Source organism: Alligator sinensis, unplaced genomic scaffold, assembly GCF_000455745.1.
Source record: "Alligator sinensis unplaced genomic scaffold, ASM45574v1 scaffold277_1, whole genome shotgun sequence".
Lineage (NCBI taxonomy): Eukaryota > Metazoa > Chordata > Crocodylia > Alligatoridae > Alligator > Alligator sinensis.
The window spans coordinates 3,489,030-3,505,767 of NW_005841899.1; the positions used below are offsets into that span (position 1 = coordinate 3,489,030).

Consider the following 16,738-nt stretch of genomic DNA (forward strand, 5'->3'; position numbering starts at 1 on the left):
CTGAACTGGATCATCTGACTTGTGCACTTTTGTCCTGGCTCTGGCTACAACGATGAAGCCCAGTGGCCACAGGCAGCACCTGGAAGAGCAGCGCTGAGCGGCACCATGGGCAGAAGCACTGTCACCATGCCCAGAACCACGCAAAAGACCTGCTTTCATGGGTTCTGGCTGCAGTGGCAGACGAGTACATCGTCTGACTGTGGTTCTGCTGGAGCTGCCCATGGTCCTAGCTCTAACCAGAGTGCTGGTTGCCTCTGCGGGAAGTCTCATCACCTTGCCAGAGCCCTGGCTTTGGCTGCAGTGGAAGGGTTTGTCCATGGTGGATTTAGACACATGCTGCCACTGTAGGAACCCACAGCGCTGCTCAGGTTGACACCACCAGTTGAAGGGGTTTCTGCTCATGTTGTAGCTGGTGCTGCCGGACTCCAGCTCTCACTGGGGTGTACGTTGCCACTGTAGGAAGCCAGAGCCCAGAACCTTGCTCTTGTGTCCACTTGGACTTCAGTGAGATGTCAGACCTTTTTTCAATCCTGTAATGGGCGGCCAAGGGGATTATAATCTGCCTGGCCAAATTCCTAGTGATCCAGGCTAAAATGGTGACAGTGAAATGCTGCCAGAATCAGCTCACTGGGTCTGGCCCTAAGATGCCCGTTACCCCTTCTGGCTCTTCATTTGATGCATCTGTTTTTTGAGTCCTTTGCCCTGAAGCAAAATGTGAGCCAGTTTGCATCCTGCTAGACGACTGAGGAGGTCCTATGTACTGTGGAACAGGGCTGGCTGGTCTTTCAACTGTGACTATGGGTGTGTGAAACTGGAGGAGGCGCAAGGGGTTTTCCTTGTTATTTCAGTGAATTGTCTTTTTTGGTTCTTGTCTCCCTGCCTAGCCCCACGTGGGGCTCTGTGCTTTTAATTAGTTGCTTTTAACCGGTTATTTTTTTTAAACATTTTTTTTTATAATGAAGGTCAAAATAGTTTTTAAAAATCTCCTGTCTGCCCGTCTGTCTGTCACATGCCCCTCCCCCCCCAGTGTCCCTTCAGGGACACACGTGTGTGCATGTGCATGCACACACACATGCGGGTACACACTTATGTCTCTGTATCGGGCTACCATCATGGGAAAAGCCACATCACCAGTAGCAGGTTCTGCCCACGGTGCCTCCGGGACTGCCAGCATGACATAGGATGCAGCCTGTGGGTGCCTGAGAAGGAGGAAATGCATCCTTCTGATCAGTGAGCATTTGAAACCCCAGCACTAGGTGTTAAAGACCAGGTTGAGAAATACTCTGTGAAGTGTACTTGTTTGCACTATGTTTAAATTTTCCACTGTGTCCCTTTACTTTCTCATTTTACTTCACACTAGTGAATACTGGTTGACTTCCTCTTGTCCTGTGGATACACATGGATATTAAGGACTTTTCATGCTGTTGTAGGTTCAGAGAACCCTCACCCTTATCAGATTTCACAGGTGTGAACCCATTCTAACTTCTTCCATAAAAAGCACTTCTTCAGCATGTCTGTAGATCCTTATTCACTAACCTCTCCGCCTACATTGACGTGCTACTTACTTTAATTTATTGACTAGGACCTGTGCAAATGAATGTTGTAAATATATTATGGAACAAGATGCAACCTGAGCTGAACTTGCCCCATTTTTCCTTGTTTGTCTTCTGCCCTCCAGCATATGGAATCCGTTATAGACTGTAAGCTCCTTAGGGGAGAAGGGTAGTCTGTTTTACAAAAACTGAGTAAATTGGAATTTGAGTGGGAGAAGAGAGTGTTCTGGTAATGTTAATTAACATTTGACATTACCTGCTTTGAAGGGCAAGCAGGCATTTTGATGGACAGTGTAGGCTAGGATCTTTTGCTTATGCTAACAGAAAGACTACCTTGGTCCAGCTGATATTTCAGCAAGTTAACCTGTATTCCATGTGAAATGCATTTCACTTGAACAGTTACCATGCTTTTTGGAGTTTAGTATCAGTGCTCCATTTCTGTGGATTCATTACATAATGAAATAGTTGTTTCTCAAGTGTTACCTGGGGTGGGTTTTCTTCTCTCTTATGATGTTATTGACAGCTTCACCTTTTGTCTTGCTCCTTTTATCTTCCATTGGTGATCTAAAGATTTTTATGTCTGAATAGATTTGTCATAGTTTCTCTAGACTAATTATATAAGTGTAGCACCTAGTAACAGAGAACCTTAAGATGCCATATTGGTGGGGTCCATCTAATATGTTGCTGAGATTTATTGCCAACTTCTGTGATAATATTATAGTCTATTATTACCTACAGTGAAAGCCAGTCAAAATAAAAGTTGATGAGTAAGTTATGAGTAAAGTCACCTTTGCAAAAACACTCCATGGCACTAAATTATAAAGGGCCCTTGTGAAAGACTTCCTGGCTTCCGCTCATTGCCTTGTAAGAAAATACGTTTTTTGCTTATTTGGTTTATAAATTGTTTTTTCATTTTGTAACAATGGATGGAAATAGATGGCATTCTTAGCACTATTTCCTCCTTCCCATAGGCTCATCTCCCTCTGAGTGGCCTTGTATTTAAGAGTGCTAATGCATGATTCCAAAATGTTGGTCTTTTGATGCCAGCATTTAAACTGGTTTCTAATAAAGTATAATTACACTGTGGTTCACAATCTGCACTTAGTAGTTATAATTAATCTTAGATTTATTTATAGAAAAAGTGTACATTTAACAAAGTTCCTATACAAAAAAAGTAATTAACTACTAATTACAAAGCACACTATTGAGTAGAAAATATCTGCATCCTTCCACTCAATTAAGATACTGAGGAGGAAATTTAGCTGAGCAGTGAAGCATTGTGGATTATTTTACTGCGCTGTCCAAAAGAGATTATTAAGAAGTGCAGAAAATCTATTTTAATGAGACTTGCAATTTGTGGCAGTGATCAATGATGGTCTCATTATACCCGAGTCATTGCAAGACTGTTTTTTGTAATTCTTTATCCTAAAATCACATTTGACATAAAATTATACTGTTTCTATGCTTTGTTCTGTCTATTTCCTTATATCCACTGTAAGAAATAAAAACCTATACCTAAGAACAATTCTGTTGCACAATTCTGCAGTATGGGAGAGCATTATAAGGATTTCTGGTGAGTGGAATTTGTGTAGCACTCCTATGTAACTTGAGTGTATTTCCTTTTGGTTTTTTAAGGCTACTTTGATGTAGATATGTAAAAACATAGCTGCACATCATATTAATTAAACCGAAATTCTTTGATCCTTAGGAAAAGTCTTTTTTGAGATGGTATAATATGTTGCAGAGAAAAATTTAAAGTATTCAGTGAAGGGAATAATCTAATTAAAGAAATATTTCCATGTAGGAAGTCATCTAAAGCAGTGTTTCCCAACCTTTTCCAGCTCAAGGCAAACTTACATGAATACATTTTTTCCACGGCACACCTGTTAAGGCATTCCCCATCCCCATCCTTATAAGATCATTGTAGCTCATTGCCATGGCAAAAATCCACGGCACAGCTGTTCAGTGGCTCATGAACTGCGCGTCCCCCACAGCCAACATGTGTGCAGTAGATGAATTTCCTTCTGCTCGGCCAGTTCTCTCTCTCCGTCACAGCCAACACATGTGCAAGTCTTCTGTGCATATCTCGTTGACGTGGCTGATTTGTTAGCGCTAGGTGGCAGGAGAACTTCTCATTTTTCTAAAAACTATGGCACGCCAGTTGAAAAGCACTGATCTAAAGGGTGATCTAATGAAGGAATATTTTAAGAAATATGTTAAACAGCTTTTTTTCTGTAACCAAGAAAGTTCATCATAGAGAATATGTGTTAAAATTGTTTTAGATGAATATGCTTTAATGAATAAAATGATGGTACATATGCATTGTGATTATTCTTTATAATAATTATACTTCAATGATCAACATTAAATAAATAAGCCATTTAATGCAGCAATACTTGAATAATATGGCTTTTTGCCTGTCATTTTGATAATGACAGACAGTGACAGGTAGTGGATCATTACATGTTATTTAACTGAATATTAATTTTAGAGTCTCCATTTTTTATCTGTTAGTATGTTTGTTTCTCTTGAAAATATATGCCATATTGTAAATTTGTATTATTTAGTTACCATTTCTTATTCAGATTTTCTGTGTGCCACTGTTTGGTATTTACCTGTCTTTTTTGTGTGAAATACAGGCTAAAATCAGTATTTTCAAAATACCTTAGGGACAGAAAAAGACTGACTCACAATACACGAGCCCAAAGTTGTGATCCTTCACACTGCAACTTGTTCCAGTGTTTTTTGAACTTCAAGAAGGAAGGTGGAAGTGGCCCCCCAGCCCCTCCCAGATAACTAGCAGTCTGTTTTTTAGGGCATTTTCCTGGATTTAGGTGGTTTACGTTCAAATCCGCTTGGGGGAAAAGAGAGAACAGCTCTGTGGGTGACTGCCCTAGCCCTAAGGCTGTTGTAGAAGAGGGCAGCTCCTGCCTTTGCAGCCATGCTTTCAAACAAAACAAGTTACCACTACATCTTTCAGTTTTATTTATTTTTTCTTGGAGGTTTTTAGGGTTATTATTTTGGCCTAAATTCCACCAAGGTCTGCCTTAGGTGCCCAAGTCCTTTGTTAGATCTGAATCTTAAGCAATTTTGAAAATTTTACCAATTTTTAATTACATTTTCATATTAGCTGATTATGACTGGTGTTAAATTCACAGCTCTGGAACAGCAGGGAAAATGGCTGCTGCAGGGAAAATATGCTTCCCACATTGCTCTGGCCGCCTATCTGAGCTAGAGCTCAGATGCACTGCCTGTGGGGTGCATGCCTAGATGAATCCCTATGTTTCATTTTTCATCTGAATCTTTGTTGCAAATTATCAATGAAGCCTTGTCTACCCTGAGAAAATGTTGAAGTATTTTGAACATGCTACTGAAATGTTTCAATTTATGATTTTAAACATAATTTTACCCTTAGTATGAGCATATAATAATAATAATAATAATAATAGTTAGATCAGTGGTTTTCAAACTTTTTTGGCTACATACCTCCTTTACCTGCAATATATGGATGCTCATATCCCCTACACATGATGCGTCTCTGAACGTTCATTCCTTTGGAAGAGTGTCGACACGTGACCAATCAGAAACTCCAATGCCATTATTCAAATTGAGGTGTGTACCCCTAAGCAAAATGTCATGTACCTCTGGGGGTACATTTATCCCAGTTTGAAAACCACTGGGTTAGTTGATTGTGTTAACCTGAAAATGTGACTGTCAATAAGCTTGTCTGTTATGATCTTTTTTATAGCCATACGTAGCAGTGTAGTAATGCACTTGGGGTCCATTTGCAAGAGGCACCCTCCCCCCATGTGGATCTCACTGCTTGTTAAAAATAAAATTTAAGACAAGCCTGCTATAAGTAATTTTGAAGAAAGTGCTTCATAATGCTTCTTAAAAGAACAACACCTTTGTTTGCCTACCAGGGAAACCTGGTATGAATCCCTGTTTAATGGGAATGCGCGAACTAAGAAATGGGGTTCATGTTGTTGTTGAGGGGTCTTCACAGTAGGGAGGATAAAGTTGAGTAAAACTGACCTGCCATCAGTGTAGTATAAAGCTCACACTTTAAATTAAAAAACAGTGGATGACCAGAGGATAATCTGTAGTAGTAGGCCTCTATCTATCTCACGAGACGATAGAATTACACTGAGTGAGATGACAGCTTGCTGAACGTAATCCGCGCTTGAAAGATAAAGCGAAGCTGGAATGACCTCTCCATTTCCAGGTTTTCTGTGTTTTCCTCTCCCTTGTGTGCTGTGAGAGTATATTTCCTGCCTACTCCTGTTGCAGACAGATAATCTGTAAACTTTCAGGTACAAAATACTTAGTTCTTTCATTTTAAATCCTAAACAAATATTTTTTGGTAGGTTTCCTAAGGTTGTGCATGATTATAATAATTTTAGTTTACAAAGGCAGGAAAACACGCAGTTAAATACTGTATTTGTGAAATATTCTACGTTTAAAATGACTAAAGTTACATGTGGCTTACAAATTAGGACTATGAAATTGAAATATTCAAATTGTAAGTATGCCGTTTATAAGTATGCAGATTAGCATTCTGTTACTTCAAGTCTCCCAATTTCTAACCCATTAGAATAGTTTAGATCAAGTTTTGCCAGAGAGGAGACTTTTTAGGGACAGATTGTAGACTCCATTGGATTCTTTTTTAATCCTTCTCTATTTAGTTCAGGTATGCAATTAGTTTAAGAGGAGTTTTGCAGTCCAGATGGAAAGCAGGTATGGACCATTAGTCAGCACAGCATATCTGAGCATTATGTATCCAAACTTGAGCATACCCAGTAAGCCAATAAAAATACTGTGCATCACATGACAGATCTTTGCCCTCAGATTAAACCTGAGAACAGTGTCAGTTTGTGTCTTCTTTGTTACACTTCTTGTAATACTCTCTGTTACAGAGGTGTAATGACCAGGTTCTGCACTCTGGGCAGTAGCAACAGTGGTGGCAGCTGTTTCTGCATTCCCTCTAAGTGGGTGTCTTGGGGCTAATGCCCCAGTCATCCTCCCCTAGTTATGCTAATGCATATATTGAAAATTAGCCTACCTTGCTGGGCTATGATAAGTAGGCATTTTCATTTTGATTGAAGTACTTTATATTATAATTGTCATTAATAAAACATGTTTAGGGTGTGGATATATAGCAAGATTATTACTGAGTAAATTACCCCAGATTTTAGTAAATTTAGCAAATGTACTCTGTATTAAAGAGCTGGGTGATATTACAGGGCGTGGCCACTAGGGCTAGGGACAGAAGTTACACATCAACCAGTTCAAGTAATCAGAAACTGGTTTGAACCTGTGACAGAACAGAGGCTCAGTGCATATAAACCAGTTTCAAAATGGCCAAAACTAGTTTAAGATCAACCTGGTTGAATGCAGTATCAGACTTAACTCATCTGGGTTAAACTGGTTCATGGGACTTTTGTCCCAGACCCCTTCCTGGTTTAAGTTTAAATCAGAGTCCCCCAGCATCCCAGCATGCTTTTCAGCCCTGGGCTGGGCTGTCGCCCCTCTCCCCTCTAGCTGGAGCAGGACCAGGGGTGTGGCCAGATACCAGCTCAGCATGGCCCCCTGAGTTGAAGGGGGCAGAGAGCGGGCTTATTCCCCCCCTCCCCTGTCCTCCAGGACCCCAGCCAGGGTCTGCCTGGCTAGGGCACAGCAGCCCCTCTCAGTCCTTCCCCCCCCACTGCTCCAGTGGCAGGGGCAGGGTGCAGTGAGATGCTGGCTGGCATGGAGAAGGGGGCAGGGAGGGGGTTTATTTCCTCCCTGCCAGTTCCTGCCAGTTCTTTAACAACTGCATGTCAAACCACTGCCTACACAGCAAAGTTAACTAACACCTTGTTAAAATGTTAATCCAATTACCATCAAGACTGCAGGGCTAACAGCTTTGATTGTTTCTCAGTTATTGACCCACCTACCTAGCAGATGTGTTTTCCTACCCAGAGACTTATTGGAGGAAGGCACAAGATTAGGACCCTTCTTAAGGAGAAGACTTCATCCCCTCCCATCTCTGGCAGAGACTAAGTAGTTGATAATGGGAGAGGGAAGGAGAGGAGGAGGTGTGATTCCCCTTAGCTCCCCTAGGCCATGGGGGAAGGGGAAGAGGCTGGGGAACCTTGCTGGTCCTTTGCCACCCATGAGCATAGGGCCAAGCCCTGCAGGACCAGACTGAGAGGTGGGAGGTGTTGGCAAAGACCTGGCACAATCATCACATGTATGTGCTGAAGAAGGAGCTAAGAGAACAGGAAAGGGTCGCAGACACCTTGAGCTAGCATGACAAAAGAGTGCAGGTGAACTACATTTACATTATAAAGCAGAAACTGTAAAAAGCTGGGGACTGGAATGCCTAAGCAAGGACTTGTCTTTTTGGTTTACAGGCAGCCCTCGGACTTACGACACAATTAGTTTCTGAAAACCGTGTCTTAAGTCGAAACGTTGTAACTCGGAACCAATTTTGTCGTAAGAAACAATTTTATAAATGGGGGATTGGTTCCTGAACCAAAGTCCAATACCCTATTTTCTCTAAAAATACCCCAGAATTTTGTACTTGATCAATTATAGATGAGAAATATAGCTGCATTGATGTATTTTTATTGTAAATAGCAACCATATTGATTTGGAAGGACTTCTTTGAGGTGACTTTGCTGGACTTTTTGAAGGGCTCTTGGTTGCACTTTTTGAAGGGTTCTTGCCTGAAGTCTTCTCAGGAGTCTTGGCTGCAGGTTTTTCTGGAGTCTTGTCTGCTTTCTTAAAGAAAGTGTTCTAGGAAGGTTGGACCCATGTTCTCTAGGGAGATGAGTGATGCAGCAAACTTGTTCACTGGCGTGGCATCACATCGGATCAAGCGTTGTAAAGTCAAAACTAAAGTTGAAAAAGGGTGTCAATTTATAAATGTTTTAAGTACGAAATGTTGTAACTCAAAATGTTGTAAGTTGAGGACTGCCTGTATTACATTGCAGTTAAGTTAGACTAAATGTTGTGTGTGCTCTTACTGGGCATTTATATGTATACTTTTTGGTCCCATGATGAACCAGAGGTCGAGTCTGCTCTGCACACAAACTGATGCACGTTGCGTTGCATTGCGTGCGGTTGTATAAGTGGCGAAATACATCTCAGTGCACAGAAAATGGTGGTGATGTGCTTTTGAATTAAAGCACCTTCTTTGTGTTTTTGTTCAAAAGTGCACCACCACCATTTTCCCAGTGCCGATGCACGTTTCACCACTTATACAACTGCAAACGTTGCTCTCTGGGAGCCGCTCTAATTAAAACTTGCCCCCAAACCAACCAACCCAAGAGCACATGTACAGACACCCAAAAAGACTAAGGGAGTGAATACACAATATTTGTTCCCAAGTAGCAAAGATACATACATGAGTTATTTTATTATTTAGTTGGGATGCATGTCACCTGTCCACTCTATATAGTAAACCTGTTGTGTGCCCACACACTTATATTTGTAAACATAACTGATTATGGTTATTTTTATTTTTACATTTTTTTATTTTTGTGTACAATTTGAAATATTCTGAAGTTGCATTTATTGTTATAAATCAACCCACTACTTATTGTGTTTTTTTTCTGGTTCTAAAAACTGTTAAAGAATAATACAATTGTGTATTTTCAAGCAAGTATTATATTTGCAATAGTATTACTCAATGAAATAATTCTGTTAATTGGTTTTTAGAAATTTTCTAAGGAAAGGAGTGATAATAAAAAGTAAGCTCTCAAGACATGGTCATTAAAATATTTTAATTTACTAAATTCAAACCCCTTTTCAGTTTACAGGCAATTTTATTGTTCTTATACTTGGGATCCTATTCTGACTTAACAGCAGTTGTGTGGAAAAAAAAAATCATCTTACTGAAATAAGATTCTGCCTTTTGAGCTGCTTCTTGTTACGTCATTAAATAAAATTAGTGTAACTGCACTGAAAGTTCCCAGTGTGATTTTGCTGACATTGTTTAAAATCTCAACTAGAGTTTCTAGGGATATCGCTTGGGTTTCTCCCTTGGCTTTCTTGGTCAGATATGCTACTAGGCAGCCTCCAGCTGAAGTACATATTAAATGTAGTTCCACAGTCTTTGTGACGTACTGAGCATTTTTGGTTCTAGGTCGGCCTGTGCGAGTCGGCAGCGATCTGATCCGGCTTCGGATCTGGCTGCTTTGGATGGTCATGATCCAATCCGGAGCTCCGGACTGGGTTTCCGCTTTGGAGATCTGGCCATAGGGTATAATGGGGAATCAATGAAATATCTATAACTTTGTTGTTTCTTGTCTGATTTGGATGAAACTTGCCAGGGTGGTAGCCTCTGCTGAGAGCATGAAATCTGCCAAGTTTCAATAAGATCGGTGGAGGGGTTTGGGAGGAACTGTACCCCAAATTCTTGAAAGCCAAACTCATGTCACGGCTGTGTGTTACAACCTAGGGGGGTCAAAACTGCTGGGTTGGTGGCCCCTGGTGAGGCCACAAAGCCTGCAAAGTTTCAAGGAGATCGGTGCAGGGCTTTGGGGGGAACTGCACCTCAAGCTGAGGACAAGCAAAACTCACGCCATGGGTGACACTGCGTGTGTTAAGGCACAGCGGGGTGACAGCTGCAGGGATGGTGGCCCCTGCTGAGGCCATGACACCTACCAGCTGTCGAGGAGATTGGTGCAGGGGGGTTCTGGGGCCATGCACCCCTAGCTGCTGACAGACAAAACTCGTGCCAAGACTGTGTCCGTCTTGGGACAGTTGATTGTCTGTCTTGATTCTTTCCTCTCCTTAGCCTGGTTTTGTAGGTGCTAATTGATGCTCATTAAGTCATTATGTAGTAGCCAGGTCCTGTGTATTGAGCTGGTCCCTGAGTCCCTGGTCCCTGAGTGAATCATGATTAATTGATTGGTAACTGGTAACATGGCAGCTTAGCAGCCAGGCCTGCAGCAGTGTCTCCCCTCCCTGCCCCAAGACAGACACAGTCAGTCCCACAAGCCCCCATGGCACGAGTTTTGCTTTTTTGCAGCTTGAGGGGCAGTTCCCCCCACCCCCTCCACCGATCTTCTTGAAACTTGGCAGGCTTTGTGGCCTCAGCAAGAGCTACCAGCCCTGCAGTTTTCACCCCACTATGTTGTCACACCTAGATGTGACATGAGTTTTGCTTTCAAGAATTTGGGGCGCTATGCCCCCCAAACCCCTGAAGTGATCTTCTTGAAACTTGGCAGGCTTTATTCTCTCTACAGAGTCTACCATTCCTGAATTTCATCCAAATTGGACAAAAAACAACAGTTATGGATATTTTATTGTTTCTCCATTATGCTTGTCTTAAACAGGAAACAGTTTTTCTACCCAGAATAGAAGAATGGGGCTGTTGTAATATGGCTGTTGCTTCTTTTCACAATATCTGCTGCCTGGGAGAGGGGCAGAGTCCAGCGGGGGTGGGAGGGGGGTGGAGAGAGTCCAGCGGGGCAGATCCAGCAGGGCTTCAGTGGTGCAGTCATACTCTGCTTTGATTCCTGTTTCTCCTAAGGTTTAAAACCAGCTGTCCCAGGAACAGTAGGAAAGCCTGTAGTAGGAAAGAAAACCAGGACAGTAGGAAAGCCTGTAGTTTTTATGATGTGTTCAGGATATTGCAGGACATGGTGATAATTACTTACTTGTAGACCAAGACTGTGATATTGTCCTAGGGCTTGATCTGGCTATTGGTTTCAGTGACTTCAGTAGGAGTTTGACTGGATTGTAATTAACTGAACTGGATTGTAATTAGTCTCTGAAATGGACTAGCTCAGTTTTCCTTTACCTGGGCATTTCAATCATGTGCTTAATATTTTCTTTCTTTTATAGGTCACTGGGGACGATGTATAGGTGACTGTGGGTCTGGTGGCATTCGGAGTCGTGCAGTGTGGTGTGTCCATGTAGAAGGTTGGACAACCCATCATTCAAACTGCGAACAAAGGGACAAACCTGAAAACCAGAGAAGTTGCTTTAAAGTCTGTGAATGGCACCTTGAGCTCTTTGAGTGGGAAGTTTCAGAATGGAATCTTTGTGTGCTTGTTCCTTTTGCTCATGGCGAAGTCAAACCAAGGACTTCAGATTGTGTGACTGCACAGCATGGGCTACAGCACAGAAGTGTACATTGTATTCAGAAACTGAACAGAACTATAGTTGTCAACGAAATATGTGAATATTTTACACCACAACCACCTATAGAACAAGCCTGTCTAATACCCTGTCCCCGGGACTGTGTTGTATCAGAGTTCTCAGAATGGTCTGGGTGCAGCCAGGATTGCGTAAAGAGTTTACAACACAGAACTCGTTCTGTTCTCTCCCCACCTCTCTATGGTGGTTCCCAATGTCCAAATCTTACGGAATCAAGAATGTGCAACGTTTCTGTCTCTTGCTCTCTTGGGGAAGAAGAATATACCTATAGTCTTATGGTTGGACCTTGGAGTAAGTGTAGACTGCCTCACCCTAAAGAAGTTAGTTTGATTGGAAGAACCATGCTGGACTTCAGTTCAGATTCTACAGAGCGAAGCACGTTCAGACTGCAAGTTTACAAACCACACCATCATTCCAAGCCATGGGATGTAGAGCTAGGTTATCAGACTAGGCAGGTTAGGTGTATAAGGAGTGATGGGAAAAATGCAATGTTGAGGTAAGGGTATCTTTACACTTATCTTTTTTTTTTTTTGATCAAAAACAGAGTTGCATGTAGATAGCTGGTAAAATATCAAGTTCATGGTAACAGAACAGCACTTACAGATTTGAGTTATAATTCCAAATTTTAACGTGCTTTTCTTATAGTCATGTTTCGCTTTATTTCCCTTTCTTGTAAAGGGAAAAGGGAATTAGCTGAATATTTTGCATGCTTCTACAATGTGTGACTACTTATCTGCATTTTATGTTTTTAATGTGTCTCCTTTATAAGTTCTCAACCAATTTTTGTTTTGTCATTACAGAAAATGGAAGCGTATATCACTTTGTGTGTTTGTTAACAACGTTTATTTTTTGCTATGAACAAATCTTTTTCAATATTGTATTGCTTCTGTTAGATTGGACAGACCAAACTCTACCTCGGACTGAACCTCTTGTATTCTCACTGATAACAGAGAGTCCTTTTTAGAATTTGGTTCATTAAATTTATTAAGAAAACAATTTTTTTTAGCAAAGTTGCTTGAGCTAATGAGAAATTAATGATACTATGATTTTATCTTTATTTAAGAAAACTTAGTGGTTTTCTCATGCATGTGAAACCCTTGGTGATGCCAATGGTAGGTATGTAGGTGTATGGCAGAGAATAAGCTTATTTTTCCTTTCTTTCGTTTTCTATTGACTTATCTTTTCGTTTATGCTGCCTAATCATTTCTTTTAGTTCATGCAGTATGGATTCCTATAATTTCACAGTCAAGGTTATAATACTCTACAGCAAGTAATGGAAAGATTTATTTTCCATGTTTCTCATGTTTAAATATAAAATACCTTAGCACAGCCATTTGACTTCAGATTGAAAAAATATTTTTCAATAACATTAGAAGTTCTTAAAAATCTGGTTCCTGAATTTCTCAGAACTCAATGCATTTCTCAGTAATCTATAGCTCCTGGCACATACTCAAATTCAAATTGGAAAGATAAGGGTTTATTTTATGTCCAGTGCTTTGCTACTATTAATGTCACTGGCAGGTTTGCACAGGTACTGAGGTGAAAATATGTCCTCTAGACTTTTTTTTTACTGTCTTCTATTATATCTGTAGCAAAGTACAGATATTTTTATTGATTTGAAAAAGATGTAGAGTCTCCAAACTATTCTGCAGTTCCTGACATTTCTACTGTGTTGCATGATTCTATAGAACCCAATTCTGACTGATTTTATTTCCATTCAACTTCCTTGACTTTAACAGAATTCATTCTTATTTATTTCACTGTAAGCAAGATTGGAATCAGGGGCATGGACACTCGCATACAGTTGTAAACTGACTTCCTGACATTTATATCACACTCTCTATCACAAACTACACATACAGAATTCTGACTTTAAATACACCAGTGTGTGTGTCACTGAGATCCCCTTGGCAAACTCCCATTAGGAAAGGGAAGGCTGTTCTCACTATTGCATCCCCTCATGCTGATTCCATTGTGGAGGAGAGGTGCAGATTCAATAGATGGTTGATGCTTCTTAGAGTCCCCATTGCTGTTCAAGAGATGCTCTTGAAACAGCAAGGGGCTCCTAGTTCTGGTCATGTCACCTTCTTGTCCATTCTCTCTTTTTTGACCGTGATAACCCATTTGGAGGTGAAGCTTAACTACTTCAACCTCCTAGTGCATTGTGCTATGCTTTATGCTAGCAGATGCTGAACCTAGTCCATAATTTACTCTTACCGTCTTCATAAAATGAGCTGCTTTATTGATTTGGAAAGGGGCTAAGGGTCCTGTTGTTTTATAGTGCTCAGTTTGTCACACACTTCATTGCAAGATATTTTTTTACCCTGTTACCACTGGTAATTCTGTAATTGAAGCTAGAAAATTAAATCCCAAGTACATGGCATATCTGATACTAGGGTAAAATGTCATCACTACTAAAAGCCCCTGACAAACTCTCCCTTAATAAAACGTGGTTCATTAATGTCTAACTCATTTTATTGTGCAACATATTTTGCTGTCTTTCTTTTGAAGAATGGGCCAGATCTTGCAGATGTCACTTTACTATAGTGATGATATTTTGGATGCTGATGAAGAAGAGAAAACACATTTGCATAACCCTGAAGCAGACTTTGGCAGGCAGCCAAAAGTCTGCTGTAAAACTGGAATGAAAAAGTGTGCTTATTCTTTTTTGTGGCCAAGTTTTCTTGTTTAGGTACTGTGTTGAATAAGCACTGATGAGATGCATCTTATCTATGGGGAAAACCGAGGCAAGTGAAGAAAGTATCACAAGATGTCTGAACTGAAATCTCTCAGCATTGCTTAATTATTATGATAAATATCCTAAGAATCTCACCACACTTGTTAGTCCCACTGCTGTCTAATTATTAAAGAAAAATGCCAGGTAATGCAAGTACTCAGCCAACTCCCAAAGAATATTTGAGGAAAGTAAATACCTGTTGGTCTAATCACAAACTTTAGAAAGTTGCAGGCCATATAATGCTGCACTGTTAACTTGGGGCGTCTTTCCCATTATCAAAGTGCTGTATCTCAGGGGCAGGCAAAATGCGGCCGTGGGCAAAATGCAGCCTGGCAGGCCATTCCATTCAGCCCGCAGGGACCCTAAAAAAATTAGAAAATTAATATTTATCTGCCCCTGGCTGCCTGTCATGCAGCCCTCGATGGCTTGCCAAAACTCAGTAAGTGGCCCTCTGCCCAAAATAATTGCCTGTCCCTCCTGTATCTGGTATTGCTCAGGTTGATGCACAGTTCTTATTGAGAAGACTTATATGAGTAATGCTTGCATCATCAAACAATATTTTTTCAAAGATGTCTTGGGCATAAATAAAATAATATCTTGAACAATTACAATGAATTAAAAAAAAAGTATTCTGAAATAGAAAAGAATCTCTTTTTGCCTAAAAATGTATTTCGAGAATAAGGTCATGAAAGTGGTTTTGAGCACTCTAAAGGTGAAGAGGGTCAATTCTTGCAGATGCAGGATTAGTGGTGGGAATTTTTGCTTTTTAATTAATAAGCTTATAGTTCTTGCTTATTAATAGTCTTTTTGAAATGGCTAAGTGGTATGAAACTTACTTGCCTGAACTCAGATTCATTTTCTCATTGATTACTGATAATTAACATGACTAAAGCCAGTCAAAAGAAATCTCTCTTATAAAGCATTGTTAAGAGAACATTGTTTTCATTTAAATAATTGGCCCTGTAGGGATTTGTGAAACTTATATCCACAAGTGCAAGAGCAAAATTAATATGCATTGTAAAAAGAAAAGCCCTAAATTAGAATTATTTCCAAAGGTGTTTAGGTGGATGAAAGAATATATACACCTTGACTTATTGCAGTGCATGGTTTTCTTAGGAGTTGTGAGCAGACGAAACAAATATGCTGAGTTAAACTGAGGGAAAATACCACATTTCAAGCTGATCCACTCTGTTTTATATATCTTGTACATCACAAAGTGAGCAGAAACTAAACCCTGCTAATCATCCAATTATTTCATTCAGGCTCTTGTTTTGCTTCCACTGGTTGTGAGATAGAGAAGACCTGGAAATGGTTACTGGGGATCAGATGATGCCTGGCATGTTCTTCCTTGACTTTCTTTTCCCCCTCTTCTAACTAAGTGCGATTGTTTAATCTGCCCGTTTTCAGATTGAAATAGGAGCATTAAGAATAGAGCTGGGTGGGAATTTTTCATTGACACATGTTTTAGTCAGGGAGTACTAGTTTGTCAAAATCAGAAAAGGTTCAAAGGAAAAGGTTGGTTTGCTGCATTTTCCATTTTGAAATAAAAGCACTGTTTTTTGTTTTTTTTTTTTAAAAGAAAAGTTAATTGGTTTTGGTTGAAAACAGTTCTAGTGTAGAAACATAGGCAAATTTGTGTGTGTGGGGGTCATTCCTTCGGAATCGGAAAACAGTTTTCCAGCTCTAATTATGAAAACAATGTGCTGTATTCTTCTATTTCAGGGTATTTTCAGATATTTCCATCCTGTTTCATATTCAAAATGTGTGCCTATATGTCTGTGTTTAAACACAAATCTGAATAATTCAGCAAGAATATATATGCTGTGTGTCCTGACTACCAGACTAGGAAGGCATTTTTGCTCGCTGTCTATTTAGACATTTAAAAAAACCCAGCTGCATTGGGAGGGGTTGCAAGAATGCCCACACAGAATGCGATGCAAATGATGTGGATTTGTCCCTCCGGAAGAGTTGGGATGTGAACTTCAGTCTCCACAAGTCCCTTCACAAATGAGTTGAAACACAATGCACCTTTTTGGAATTCAGCAAGAATTTTTTAATTTTTTTTTTTAAATTTGGTCTGAACCAATTTTTTTCCTGTTTTTTTTTGATGTTTCAGGGCTGACCTGGAAAAGCAAGTACTCACTCAACCCTAGCTATAAATGCATAACTAGGTAGAATAAATAGAACAGTTTCCATTTTTAATCCTGTTAACAGATTCATAGCTTGTATTGTAGTGACAGTGAACATTTTTGGAGATTGCTTCAGGTTAGACAACAAAGCTAATTTAGCCTTGTGC

General features: G+C 40.2%; 1 protein-coding gene across 1 annotated transcript in view; it reads left to right on the forward strand.

The window, feature by feature from the left end:
* Positions 1–16,738, forward strand: part of THSD7B (thrombospondin type 1 domain containing 7B) — a 685,311-nt gene that overhangs the window by 216,039 nt on the left and 452,534 nt on the right. The window contains exon 3 of the mRNA XM_025197580.1: positions 11,391–12,201. Coding sequence (XP_025053365.1) covers positions 11,391–12,201 — 811 coding nt within the window. The remainder of the gene's footprint in view (positions 1–11,390; positions 12,202–16,738) is intronic.